Source organism: Propithecus coquereli, unplaced genomic scaffold (genome assembly GCF_000956105.1).
Source record: "Propithecus coquereli isolate 6110/MARCELLA unplaced genomic scaffold, Pcoq_1.0 Scaffold303, whole genome shotgun sequence".
NCBI lineage: Eukaryota > Metazoa > Chordata > Mammalia > Primates > Indriidae > Propithecus > Propithecus coquereli.
The window spans coordinates 1,139,804-1,154,314 of NW_012148653.1; the positions used below are offsets into that span (position 1 = coordinate 1,139,804).

The window sequence follows — 14,511 nt, forward strand, 5'->3', positions numbered from 1 at the left end:
CCCACTCTTTCCTCATCCCTGTCCACATTAGAGAAGAAATATACGTGACTTGTTTTGTCACTGAAGGCATAGTCACAGGAAGTAGACTATAGCGGGAATCAGTACTCCTGTTCATCAGCTGAAAATGTAATGAAATGTGGCAGGCACAAGCACAGGAAAGATGTCCTCTAGTCCTGCTTCCTCCCCTTCCGCTAGATGCCACCCCCTCCCATCTTGAATCCCTCAGATGCCTACATTTGCAGGAGGCTGAGACTTGGGGGTGCCTTTCTGCGTATGTCCCTATGGTGCCTCTAACAATGCATATCACCAGTTCCTTGTGTATTCTGGGGCTGGCAGTTCTACTCTTCTCATACCTCCCCACCCACAAAACTCACATGGATAGTGAGCTTTGGCGAGCTACTTTGAACAGTTTTTTGACCACTATAATGTAAAGAAGCTTATTCATTTTTAGAAATAAAATCAGCTAATTAGGCCTGTGCACCACCCAACACCCAACAAACTAATTGGTCTGCAAAAGTTGATCAGGTTCATTTGTAGCTGGTTGGTTCCTGCAGATACCAGGCTTGGATGCACTGCCACCCAATGGCTATTTCTGCAAACAGCACCTTGACAAGAGTTGTGTTAACTCAACGGCTCTGCCCAGATCCCAACAAGAATATCAGACATGAAAAGAAAATGGGGTGGGGTGGTGACACTGGGATGAGCTGGGATGAGGTAGTCAGTGCTGCCACAATCTGTCTCTGCCAAAGAAATCTGATTTTCCCATCATTAAAGAGCAGGTACAAGCTCTTTAATTGGGCAATAAAAATGGCAACTTGGCAGTGAAACTATAAACGTGAGATTGTACAAAACTATGAATCTTTGGCACCAGGATTTATTTGAGTGTCTATATTGTTTTTCTCATGATACAGTGAGTGTAGGTAAGAGACAAAATAAAAAAGAAAAGACAGAATTCTTGTCTACCCCTTTATTTACTACTAGCCATATAAGATTTGGCCTTGAATTTAATAAACTTATTTCCCCCCAAAAAATGGGGATGGAGAGGGTGGTGATATTCTTCATAAAACTCAATAAAAGACAAGTTGATTGGAGCTACCAAAGCCTTCTATTTCAGGTAATGGAAGCACATATCAGACTACTATGTCCAACAGGTATCTCTCATTTCAACAACTGCATTAATCAAGATTAATTAAAAATTTTCCACTTCTAAATTAGATAAAATGAAACTGTACTATATAGAGGAGAAAAGCTTCTATTCTGCTTTAGCAGGAATAGTTGAGAATAATTAAACACTGACTCAAGCAGGTGGGTGTAAGAGATCATTCCACTTAAAGAAAGAAAAATATATAAATATTTTGAGATTACCTTGTGAATTCCATTTTGTCTCTTTTCTATTAGAAAACAATAGTTGATCATAGTCATTTGTGATTTTTCTCCACAATAGTGAACTCTCTGTACATGTTCATTAGCAATCCTCCTCGACTGGCTGCTGAGGGTATGTCACAGCTCTCTGGGTTCAGCCTAGGGGCTGGGAATGTGAATATGCTTTAGTTGGCACATTGTCACATGAGAGTACCTTGCCCATGAGGAATGGAGAAGGCATCCAAGCTTTAAGAACATTCAGGTGATCCTTGTACAATGATGACTCATTCTTCTGTCCTGGGGATAAACATCAGGCAGAAAATTGCCCAACCCATGAACAACTGGCTATAACACAGGAAACAGTACAGCACCCAAACACAGACAAAACAAATTGTGGGGCTAACCAAATTCATGACTTCATTTTCCATTTTGAAACTGAATTTAGGATGTAATTAATAAAAAAATCAACTCAAGAAAACTTGCCAAAATTGTTTTAAAAAAATGCCAAGACAGTATTGTAAAGAACATTGATGGGAATTAGCTCTAAGGAATGTCAACATGATGCTAAAACAACCGAGCAATTAACCAAATTTCCCTGTCTAACCTGTTTGAACAACAGATAAATGCTTATCTAGCACCAAAAAAACCTAAACCACTTGACTGGCGCTACTTTTCCACCAAATATGTTTGTAAACTACAAAAGTTGTCAAGTCACAAAAATAATAAGCACTTTCCTTTCCCTTAGTGAAAACAAATTCAGAGTAATCTGGATATCAACAGCTATCATCTCTAAAAGACATCCTTTTAGTTTTTGTTTTGTTTTTTGATATCTGAACCTTCATATAAAGCAGTGACTGTGAAAGGAATTGAAAGTTATATGCCATTTGGAAAATTTGACAATTAACAGAAACTTATGGGGCACTTATTATATGCGCAAAGACTTGTTCTCAGTGGCATAGATACAAAAGATATTACTGGATCTTTATCTTCCCAAGTATCCTATACTTTAGTTGGGTGGATAAGGTGTATATGCATGAAGTGAACACTAAACTAGATGATTCTATCTGTAAGTGCATTACAAGTTCTGAAGATGTGTATACAAATTCTGAGACCACTGTGGGCCAGAATAGGCAGAGAAAGTATCACCTTAGAGATGGAATTTGGACTACTTCTAGAAGAATTACCTGGAAATAAATAGGTAAAGAAAATTTGGAAACAATTTCCATGCTGAGAGAAGAGTGTAGACCAGGGTTTCTCGACCTTATAACATTATTAACTATTAACTATAACACTATTAACAGCTGGATAACTGTTTGTCATGGAGGGTTGTCCCTTGCATTGTTAGGTATTTGGCAGCATCCCTGACTTCTATGTATTAGAAACCAGTAGTAATTCTCCACTTCCCAGATGAGACAACCAAAAACATCTTCAGATATTGCCAAATATTCTTGGGAGCAACATCATCACTGGTTAAGAACCATTGGACTAGACATAGTTACTTGAGTTTGAGGGATTTTTTCCTTGCTCTATCTCAGGGTTTTTCAACCTCAGAATTATCAGCATTTTGACTGGATAAGTCTTTGTTTCGGGGGCTGTCCTGTGCATTATAGGATGTTTAGCAGCATACATGACATCAACCTACTAGAAGCCAATAACACCACTCTCTGGTTGTGACAACCAAAAATATCTCGAGACATTGCAAAATGTCCCCTGGAGTGCAAAATCACCCCTGTTAGGGAACCACTGGTATAGACAGAGTCATCAGTGGTGATGGACTTGGCTTCCTCAGGGCTAAACAGAACTTTTTAAACAAAATACAAAGTTTGTGTTAGGAAAGAGTACAATGAGATTGACTAACTAGGGTGGACACATGGTGTGTGGGATCTTGAATACCAGAGCCTGCAATAGGCAGCCACAGTAGCTCCTAAGCAGATGTATTTCAAAATGAAATTGGTGTTTTCAATTTAATTTCACAGAAGCCAAAGGACTAGCTGCCACGAGGAGGAACTGAATGCAGGGGAACCAGTCAGGAAGTTGTTGTAATAAGCAAGCATAAGTGTTGATGGCCAGGGTTGTAGTGACTTCTTTGGAATGGAGAGTAAAGAATAAACCCAAGGGTGCTTTACAGAAAAATGTTGAATATGTGAAACAGATTGAGTACTAGAGATGAAGGCAAGGGAAAAAAAACAGTGATGAAAGCAGGGTTGCTAGTGAGAAGAAAGATTTGAATGAGATGAATGGGAAGGAGGTGGCATTTAATGAGGTTGATTTTGCAAATACTAATTGTAGCCATTTAAAATTAGCATAGGAATAATGGTGAGAGGTCAGGGCTGAGGGATGGATTTGGGAGCTTTGGAAACACAAAACCCTGAAATCTCTATGGCTTAATAACAATAAAAGTTTTTGTATTTTTTATCTCTTGCATTACACTCCACTGTGGGGTGGGTGGCCCTAGGTCTTTCAGGGATCCAAGCTTCTTCCATCTTATAGCACTGCCATCTTAAACACGTAACATCCAAGGTGGCTGCAGAAGGGTTAAGTCCTAAGGGTCTCATGGGATACTTTAGAGGACCTGAAGTGGCATATGTAACTTCTGCCCACATTCCACTAGAGATCCACCTAAACTGATCCACCTAAATCCACCTAAATCCACCTAAATCTAGTTTACTGGTAGAGGAAATAGGATTCATAAGAACTTGGCCAGTCTCTGCTACAGGACCATACACACATACACACACACACACACACTACTATCCCTTCTATACACACGCAGGAATATGAAGAAAGCTATAGGAGTGGATGAAGTCATTGAGGATATGAAGATAGAGTGAAAATTGAAGAGGAAAAAGTACAAGTAATAAGTGGAATAAGAGGTCTCACAAAGGATTCAGAGATATTTTTAGAGAACCTGGAAGAGAATCAGCCCTGTGTAGAGTTGAAAGTGCCAAGAGGAAGGGAGGTAGACTTTCCTGAGGAGGGAAAATGTCTGTTATTGCTGACTCTTGCTTTTGGAGACAGATAACATCATGATAATTAGAAAAGGACTTACACATCTATACCCCACCTCAAAACCATCATTAGCTTATCTTTACGAGTGGCTTGAAATCCCATATCTATCTGTCTGGCTTTCAATGCCTTCTTTGCTTCCCCAGCCTACCTGTCCACCCCTCACCATGCACCTCCCAGGTACCCAGCATATCCCATTCACTGGGGGTTGTTCATTATCTGCAAGCTCACTATACTCTCTCCCACCTTCATGGCTTTGCTTTTACAGTTTCTTCCACCCATCAAAGTCCTGGCTTTCCTCAAGTCTTAAATCAAATGCCACACCATCCAGGAATAAAGCCTTTACTGATTTTTCCCTGTCAACATCAACTTCCCCATATTCCACGAGCCTTTTGGTCCTTCCTCTACTTCAGCATGTGGAACCATCCACCTTGTATCAGTTACATATTCATGTGACTGTCTCCCTTAATAGACTGTGGGTTTCTTAAGTGTCGAAGCAGGGCCACTGACATGTACAGCCCTAGGACAAACCAGACAACACTAGAGTCTAGGTCAGGGGCTGGCAAATGTTTTCTGCAAAGGGTCATACGGTATTTTAGGCTTCGTAGTCCATTTGGCTTCTGTCATAACTACTCAGCTATGCCATTTTAGTGCAAAAATAGCCATATACAATATGTAAATGAATGAGTATGGCTGTGTTCCAATAAAACTTTATTTATAAAATATGTGGTGAGTGGAGTTTGATCCATGGGACATATTTGCTGCTCCCTGATCTAAGTGAACGACATTTTCTGGAGCATAGTGTGAATGGGGTCCCCTTAAGTGTAATCTGGGAAGTCCTGGAAAGGATTGATATGTTTCTTAGTCATCCTTGTATCTTTTGCCCCCACCTCTCACCAGCACCTAGTATAGTGCCTTCCATATAGTGGGCCCTCAATGTTTGTTTTTGTTATTCTGAATTAAATGTACCTGAAAAGATATCAACTCAGTGAATCATAACAGTATTTTGAGAGCTTAATTACCTTTGAAAACTATCTTGCAAGTTTGTAGTAATGTAGTTAAGGAAGGGATCATGTAAGCCCAAGAATCATAAAAAGAATGTGACAGGGAAAGATGTGAGCTAAAAACATCTAAGGATTAGCAGCCAAAGGGAGAGAATCTGACATCAGAGCTGGGTAAAAGCAACAAAAAGGCATTTCAATCCTGAGAGACCAGCACCAAGGGACATCACATCATATGTAATAGATGTCTCATAACACCCTCTAAATCCATGTGAATAATGCATTTAATACCGGCACGTCAATGCTAGGAAGATGTTCGTGATTTGGAGGAAGCTCAGAGACCACCAAAATGATTAAGAGACTGAAAAGATTCACTTATGAGCAGCTATAAGAGAAGCCAAATATGTGCTTGGCCTGCTGATAGCCAGAGGAGATGGGAAAAAGGTTTACAAGTTATTGAACCCTGTAAACACATGAAGAAGAGGAAGGATGGTTACCTCTACTGGACTTAGCTCTTGGTATGGACATAACTCAGGCATTGACAAATTCCTCTCATTATTGGATCTTAAAACATTCACAGGCCATCTGAATAATATATAACTGGAAATGCTGTGATTGGTATTACGGGAGAACAGGATTGCTCCAGAAGAACAAATGCAAGACAAATCATTGTTTATTAAGGAAAGAAACATTCGAGGAATGTTAAGTGTGCTGATAAAATAAAAACTCACTAGTAGTCCACTCTTAAAAGTATCAAATAATATGCAATTGTGGGTAATAGTATATAGTTTAGAATTGTTGAAATCAAAGCACAAAGATGCAAAGATAGGTAGATATTTCCTTTCTTCCTTCCTTCCTTCTTTTTTAATTTAATCATTCAGTCATTCAACCATTGATCCCTCTGTCCATCATTCATCCATCCATCATCCATTTATCCATCCATCCATCTATCCATCCCACATAACTAATGCCTACCCACTCTTTGCCAGGTCCTGTGCTGGTGTAACAAAAAGTAATACTTCACAGGGCCTACCCTCAAAACAAACAAACAAAGAAAAATCCAACAAAAACCCAAGCTTACAGTCTAAGGGTAGGTTCAGGGAAGCTGGTGGGCTAGGAAGGAACGGATGGGTTCAATAGGGAGTGACAAGGGAGCAAAGAAAAGTGGCCCCTAACCCAGGGAGAAAAGGGGAAGGTTAAGGAGGCTTCCCAGGGGAATTGATATCTGAGCCAAGTCCTGAAGGATTCTGAGGAATCCCTTAGACAGAATGGGAATGAGCATCCTAGGTAGGAAGAGTGATATATTCAAAGGGCTAGAGATAACAAAGTGCTAGACCGTTTTGCTACAACGTATGTGGAACTAACACAAGTAGTTCAGATTGTCTTAGACAAATAGTGTAAAGCAGGCAGTGATCTTAAGAATAATAATTGAGAAAAAAATAATAATTGAAATATATTAGGATTGTAGATGAATTTTTATTTTCCTTGTTAATTTTTGTCTCTTTCAAAATTTCTACATTAACAAAATCACACCCTTATATGGGCAAATAATTATAAACATTTACATAGTGTTTATTCTGTGTTTGATACTATTGTAAGCTCTTGACATATATTGAGTGATTTTATCCACATAACAATTCTATGAAGTAGGTACAATTATTGTTCCTACTTTACAGATAAGGAATGGAGGCAGAGAGAAGTTAAAGAACTTAATAAATTTATAGAGGTAGTCAGTGGTAGAGCAGCATTTCTTACTTGGGGCATCTTGCTCTAGAATCTCTGCTTTTATGTCCTCTGTGCTGCTGCTAATTTTCTAAGTCAAGAGTCTATTTTCATATCGTTTACTCCTGTAACTCATCTAAAAATCAATCTAACAAATAATCAGAGATATAGTCAAACATTTTGGGGGAAGAGTGTTCATAACAAAATTTATAGTCACAAAAATAAGATAGAAAATAACCTGAATGTTCTATAATGTGGAATGATTAATCATGGTACAGACCATTATGCAAGCATTGGAAATTATGACCTAGAAGAAAGTTAAATAATGTGGGAAATACTCACTATAAAGGTCAAAAGGAAATGCAAGATACAAACTGTATGATTCTAGTAGTATGTTTGTGTGTGTTTAGAAAGAAAATCCACTAGTCAAACTGAGTTCCAATTCCAGTCTTCACTCTGTCATGTATTACTTTTTTTTTTTTTTTTTTGGTAGAGACGAGGTCTTGCTATTGCTCAGGCTGGTCTCGAGTTCCTGGCCTTAAGCAATCCTCCTACCTTGGCCTCCCAAAATGCTAGGATTACAGACATGAGCCAACACGCCTAGACTGTCACTTACAACTTTTGTGAACTTATTTTACCTCTCTGTACCCCAGTTTCCTCATCAGAAAATAGGGATAATACAGTTGTTGTAAGGGTTAAAAAATTAATGCATGTAAAATGCTTAAAATACTGGCTGGCATGCACTTGGTAACAGCTATCAAAAAAATAGGAAACCCTATTTAAAAATTAGAATTGGATAGTACACATTAAGATGGCCGTTTGATAAGTGTCCTTTGTAATATGGGATCTAATATTTTGCAACTTTGTCCAGTTACTTTCCCCCTTTACACTTTAACCAAACATTGAAGGATTATAAAAGTTTCTTTTTTAACCAGATACCTTCTCAAGGATAGAGCCCTAATATTTTACTTTGGTTGAATGCTCTTAAATTGTGAGGGTGTAAAACTATTTAGAGCTGTGTTTCCATGTTAGTTAGAATCAGTAAGATGAAGGAAATTATAAATTGGCTTTTGAAGGGCCTAAGGCCATACATAGTTTATTTCTCATCCAAGTTTCATAATTATCTTAATTATATTGATTTTTAAATGACAGGAAAAATTGAAGGAAGTGAGCAGTTTTAATAATAGTGTCCAATCTATTTTATCTCAAAGTTTTGTTTTTATTTCTCTTTCTTTCATTAAGGGATTTTTTTTAGAATTTTTTAAATTGACAAGTAAAAATTGTGTATATTTATGGTGTACAACATGATGTTTTGATATGTGTATACATTGCAGAATAGCTAAATCAAGCTATTTAACATATGTATTATCTCACACACTTATTTTTTTGTCCTGAGAATACTTAAAATCTACTCTTATTGAGAGAATTCTTGAAGTCATCTTTGGAGCGGGTCTCAGGAATAAAGCTACTTGAGCAGGTGGGTTATAGTGAGAGAGATGGAACAAGGGTGGGTGTGGAACTTCCAGCTCTCTGCCCAGAATCTTCAAAGTAAAATCCATGCATTGCTTAAGCACTTTCTTAAGAAAGGGCTAGAAAATCCTTGAGCAAGGAAATGGGGTTATTTTGCTGCTCACACCATTAAGAATCTGGTTTCCCGGCAAGCTTTCATGGTGTCTCTCTCTCTCTGTCTCTCTGTCTCTCTTTTTCTCAGGTGTCCTACGTGAAAGCGATTGACATCTGGATGGCGGTGTGCCTTCTGTTTGTGTTTGCTGCCTTACTGGAATACGCAGCAGTGAACTTTGTCTCCAGGCAACACAAGGAGTTCCTGCGCCTCCGGAGAAGACAGAAGAGGCAGAATAAGGTACAGTTGGCCCTCAGTGCAGACAAAGTCATGTAGAGCTTGAGAGCTTGAGGTGGTTAACTAGGCAATGTAATCGAGAAAACAGAAGCACACACAATGAGCAAGAAGCTAAGGGTGATTTTTGTCCTGATTTGTTCTAGTACATTGAATTACTACTGCTCAGGTTAGTCCTTTAAAATTGAGGCAGAATTGTCAGATTTAGCAAATAAAAATACAAGGTATGCAGTTAAATTTAATTTCAGATAAACAACAAATAATTTTTAGTTTAAGTATGTCCCATGCAATATTGGAGATATACTAAAAATTGTTGTTTACCCAAAATTCAAATCTAACTGAATTTTCTACATTTTACCTGGCAGCCCTAATCGGAGATATATACTCAATTTGACAAAGTTACTTTAAAATCCTGGTTGTTTCGAATACTGATAATTTGTGTGTGTGTGTGTGTGTGTGTGCGTGTGTGTGTGTGTGTGACTCTGAGTATGTACATAACTGATTTGACTTTTTTTTTTATCAGTTGCTGTGTCTTTATGTAAATAATGCCTTACCCATGTAGATTGCAACTTGATTAATCCAATCAGACAGATCTCATTTTCTTAGCTTAAACTTTAATGCATAAACCTAAGCTTTACACTGTCCAGAGGCTCGAGGTTTGAACTACATAACTCGAGATCTCCAGTTCCGTGGTTGCCAAACTTGCCTACACATTAGAACCATCTGGGGATTTTTCAAAACTCCCAAGTCTTGGCCACACCTCACACCAGTGAAATCCCAGTCTTGGGATGAAGCATAGGCATCAGTATTTCTGCGCTCCCCAGGCAATTCCAGTATGTAGACATGTTTGGAATGCACTGCTCTAATTTATAACCCAGTTTCATATAGAATACCAGACGGCTTGCTTCTGTTTTCCTTTTCAAACTCTGGGAGAGAAACATCCTCTTTGATGTGGAGAATGTTACCACCTGTAATAATATGGCTAGAGATCTGAAGTTAAAATTTTATGTACAGTAGAGAGATATTTAAGTCATAGTTATGTGCTACTCTGCTGGAACGAAAATAAAGATGTTTACTGTCAATATTAATGCTTCCAAATATCTAGATGTAAAGCAGAACGTTTATTGAGAGTTAGACATTGCTTACATTGGGGAGTTTATATGTGTATGACTTGAGTCCTGACTGCATCTACCAAAAGGTCCCTGCATATACTCTGGGCTGTAAGAAAGAAATATCCTGAGAGCTGTCCTCTTATTCGTTGCTACCTCTCAAGAACATTTTATTCTGCCACAGCCTAAAGAAAACAAACAAATATCTTCTTTACTGTATATTACCTATTAATATTGAGCCTTTCTCAATTTTCTCCTCCCTACCTCCCTGATGGTTTTAACCATTTCTTCAACTTCATCCACAGAAGTTCAGCACACAGTGGCGCAACTTTAGGGTCACTGGTGCCACCCAGGATATATTATTAGATTGTGATAATATTTTAGCACATAAACAGTACAGAGTTAATGCTGTAACTACCTATTAGTCAGTGGATGGTTTAAATCATTCAACAGCCCCTTTTAGGTGCTGTAATATTGTCCAGGCTTCCCCAAAGTTACCTTATTATAATAAGACTCACCTGGGACCCTTATGCAACATATTAATTCTCAGTGAACTCCCGTGCAGACACTGATTCACAAGGTTTGGGGTGGAACACAATCTGTACTCTTAACAAGCACTCTAGGTAATTCTTATGATGACATAAATTTAAGAAACGCTCTCCTGGCTTACTGACTGCATGTTCTCCTAGACCAGAGATGAAAAATGAGTTTCATTTTGTTTTCCAATCCTGAATAATTGGTAGGACTTTTTGGAATGCTGTGTGAATGATTCTTAGGCTATATCTGGGCTATGTGGGAATGAGTTCTGTGATTGATTATCAATGTCTGGCATTACAGAATAACAGACATTAAAGACTAGTTTAAAAACAGTATAACTAATGAGTGAACAGAGGGAAAAAATATCGAATAATAAAAAGACAAAATCAATCTCAAAAAGGGGGGAATGAAGAACAAGACAGATAAAGAGAAAGCAAATTGAAAAGTAGTAGATTAAACCCAAATATATCAGTAAATATAATAAAAGAAATCAGACCAAATATTTCTATTAAAAAAGATTGTCAGATGAAATAAAAGATTAAATAAAACTCAACTCTACCCTGACTGCAGTAGACATACCTATAACATAAGGATACAAAAAGATTGAAATTAACTGTGGATAAAGATATACCATGCAAACACTAACCAAATAAAGCCAGTTTAGCTCTATTAATATTAAAGAAAGTAGACTTTAAGACAAAAATTATTACTAGAAATAGAATAGAGATATCTCATAATGAAAAGGATTGCTTCAATAAGGGGATATTATAATTATAGATATGTATGCCACTAATAACATGGCCTCAGAATACACAAAGATTAAATTGACAAATATAAAGAAGAAAGAGAAGAACCCACAGTCATAGTGAGAGATTTTAACACACCTCTTTTAGTAACTGATAGGGAAAAAAAGCAGACAAAAAGATCAGTAAGGGTATAAAACATTTAACAATATAATTAACAAATTCATTGCACCTACAAGTGTAGTAAACATTTTCAAATGCAGAAAAAACATTTCAATAAGTTTACCATGAGCTGGAGCATAAAGCAAGTCACAATAAATATCAAAGAACTGAAATCATACAGAGTATGTTATCTAATTAAAAATCAACAATAAAATGATAACTAGAAAAATCTCCATAAATTAGAAAATAACATACTTCTAAAATAATTCAGGAGTCAAAAAAGAATTTACAATGAAAGTTAGAAAATATTTTGAATTGAAAGATAAATTATACATATCCAAATATATGAACTGAGCCAAAGCATGCTTAGTGAAAAAATGCATACTTCAAACACATATTTTAGAAAGATGGAAGGCCGAAAATCAATTATCTAAGCATCTATCTCATGAAGATGGAATGAAGAATAATAAATTGAATCCAAAGAGTGTAGAAGGGGGAAAACTATAAAAAACTCAAAGAGCAAAAATTAATGAAATAGAAGAATGGTCCATTGAGTTTATTAATTACCTTGCCATAAATAATTTCAGTTCAGTGTTTGGAAAGAAACTGGAATGTAGTACTTTAAGGATTAAATAATAGTAGGTGAGGATGTGGAGAAAGCAAGTACAGATTACTTGAGAATTTAGCTTTCAAGGGAAGAGAGGTAGGATAGAACAAATTTCTATACATTCTCACTCCCTGGCATCATCAGACCACTCACGCACCATGAATATACATATTTATTAATTCAACAAACATTTATTGAGCACCTAATATGCTAAAACAGGGAATTCTGAGAATACAGTAGAGAATGGGGGAGACAAAGAAGTAGGAAATGAGGTTGGAGAAATAGGTAATTTCAGGTTCATATAGTACTTTGCAGGCTAGCAGAAAGGATTGTATTTTATTCTAACTAATTGGAATCCACTGGTTAGTTTCAACATAGCAAATAGGCTACTACTAGGTGGATAGTCATGGGGTCAAAAGTAGCAAGAGCAGATTTGTTAGGAGGCTATTGTAGAAATTGGTGAGAGATGTTGGTGGCTTAGACTATGGGAATAAAGTGATGTGGTCAGGTTCAGGATTCATTCATTCTGCAAATATTTATTTGCTTCCTACTATGTGCCAGAAACTGTCTAGATTCTTAGAATACATCAGTAGGACAGACAAAATGCAATCTTTTGACGAAACTTAAATTCTAGTGGTTATGCTTTGGAGCTAACACCAATAGGTCATGCTGATGTATTTGATATGCGGAGGTGAGGAAAAGAAAGGAATTGAATATGACTCTGATTTTTGGCTTAAGTAACTCGGTGGGTAGTTTTACCATTTATTAAGATAGGGACTATTCAAAAGAAGCAAATTTGGGGTAGAACTCAAGAGACGTATTTTGATGCTATTAAGTTTAGATGCCTATGAGACATCCCATTAGAGTAGGCAAGCAATTAAATAGATATACATGCTCAAGAAAGAGAAAAAAATGTGGAAATGTATATTTGGGAGTGACCAGAAAACAGATAATGTTTTAAATCCACAAAACTGGGTGAGATCACCCATTGAGAGAATGGAAATACAAAAGCTCTGACAATGGAGCACTCCATCATTTGGAAAGCCTATCTGGAGTGGGATGAGCAGAAAAAGGAAAAAAAGGAAGTGGTGGCAGACTTTAGATATCACTTGTAATTGCCTTTGCTGTGCAGGGAACATATAAGATAGTATGGAAGAAAATGTGCCAGAGTCTGTGTGCTTCATCACTGTACAGACACAATGGGAGAATGGGCATGGTTGCTAGTCAATTGGTAGGTCTGATGATGGTAAGGTGTAGGAGCTACTAACTAATAGCTCCTATCATGTCCATGAATTGTGAGGCTGGTTATCAGCTGAGAGTGTGGTAGAAAGAACGAATGTAGAAGGTTTGAGGAAGAAGGAACAAGTATTACATAGAAGTTTGGGAGAGTGAAAAAGCCACCGTTCCAAGAAGAGAGATGGGGCAGAATGCTGAGGCAGAGACAGCAGGAGTGCCCATATGACATCTGTGGTTATGAATTAAAGTGTGAACAATCAGAAGATATGTGTTTCCCCCAAGCAATTTTCCAGGCTCAGGTTCAGATACAGGAATTTAACTATAATTAAAGTTTTGCCAGGTGAGTAGGAAAGTGGGTGGAAGACAAGTAGAAGATGATAGAGGAATTGGAGGAAGAGAAAATGTAAGGGAGGAAGGGAGAAGTGAGGGAGGGAGGGAGGGAGAGAAATGGAGTTAAAGGTTCTTGCAAGGGAGTGGTTACAGTGATGAGCCAGAAAATCTAAGGTGGATATAGAGGGGAGAACATCAAAGAGACATTGACTGTTCATGGATTTGCCATTTCACCGAGGTAAATGAAATGTTGAAATAGGAATAGTAAAGTAAGTGAGCTGGAAGGACAAGGGAGAGGGGGAGAGAGAGAGAGAGACTCAAAATTAACATTTCACAACAAGTAAAGACAAAGATAAGGTTATGACCATATGCATATATAGCTAAGGCTGAGTGGAGGAAAAATTATTGAGAGCAAGGCAGTCCAGGAATTGGAAGGCCTAGGATGAGGTTGTGTATCTATATGTATACTGAAGACCCCCATAGAAAAGTGACATTAGCAAGTGTTGGGTTGACAGGGAAATAAGTGCTAAAATCATCAACTAATAAGGGAGTGTGGATAATACAAGAGTTGGATAACAGCTGTGCTAAGGAAAATCAGTGGTGAAGTCTAATGACCTGAACTTCAGAGGCACCAAAGCAGCTGGGTTTGAGGAAGGAGGAAAGAGACATGGTTTGAGCATTGCAATGGGGAACAAAAAGGACCCCTGAGGTTAAAGAGAAATGTCTTAGAGATGCCAGCTGGCAGTTACAACCACTAGTATGTTTTCTATAAAATATATCAGGAGTATGCATGTGCAGTGAACAAGTTCTCACTTTAACATGTGGTGAAATCTAAATCTAT

At 37.6% G+C, this 14,511-nt stretch overlaps 1 protein-coding gene across 2 annotated transcripts in view; it reads left to right on the forward strand.

Annotated features, from left to right (window-relative positions):
* Window positions 1–14,511, forward strand: part of GLRA2 (glycine receptor, alpha 2) — a 210,184-nt gene that overhangs the window by 150,026 nt on the left and 45,647 nt on the right. For both annotated transcript variants that reach the window (XM_012649801.1, XM_012649802.1), the window contains exon 8: window positions 8,803–8,952. In XM_012649801.1, coding sequence (XP_012505255.1) covers window positions 8,803–8,952 — 150 coding nt within the window. The remainder of the gene's footprint in view (window positions 1–8,802; window positions 8,953–14,511) is intronic.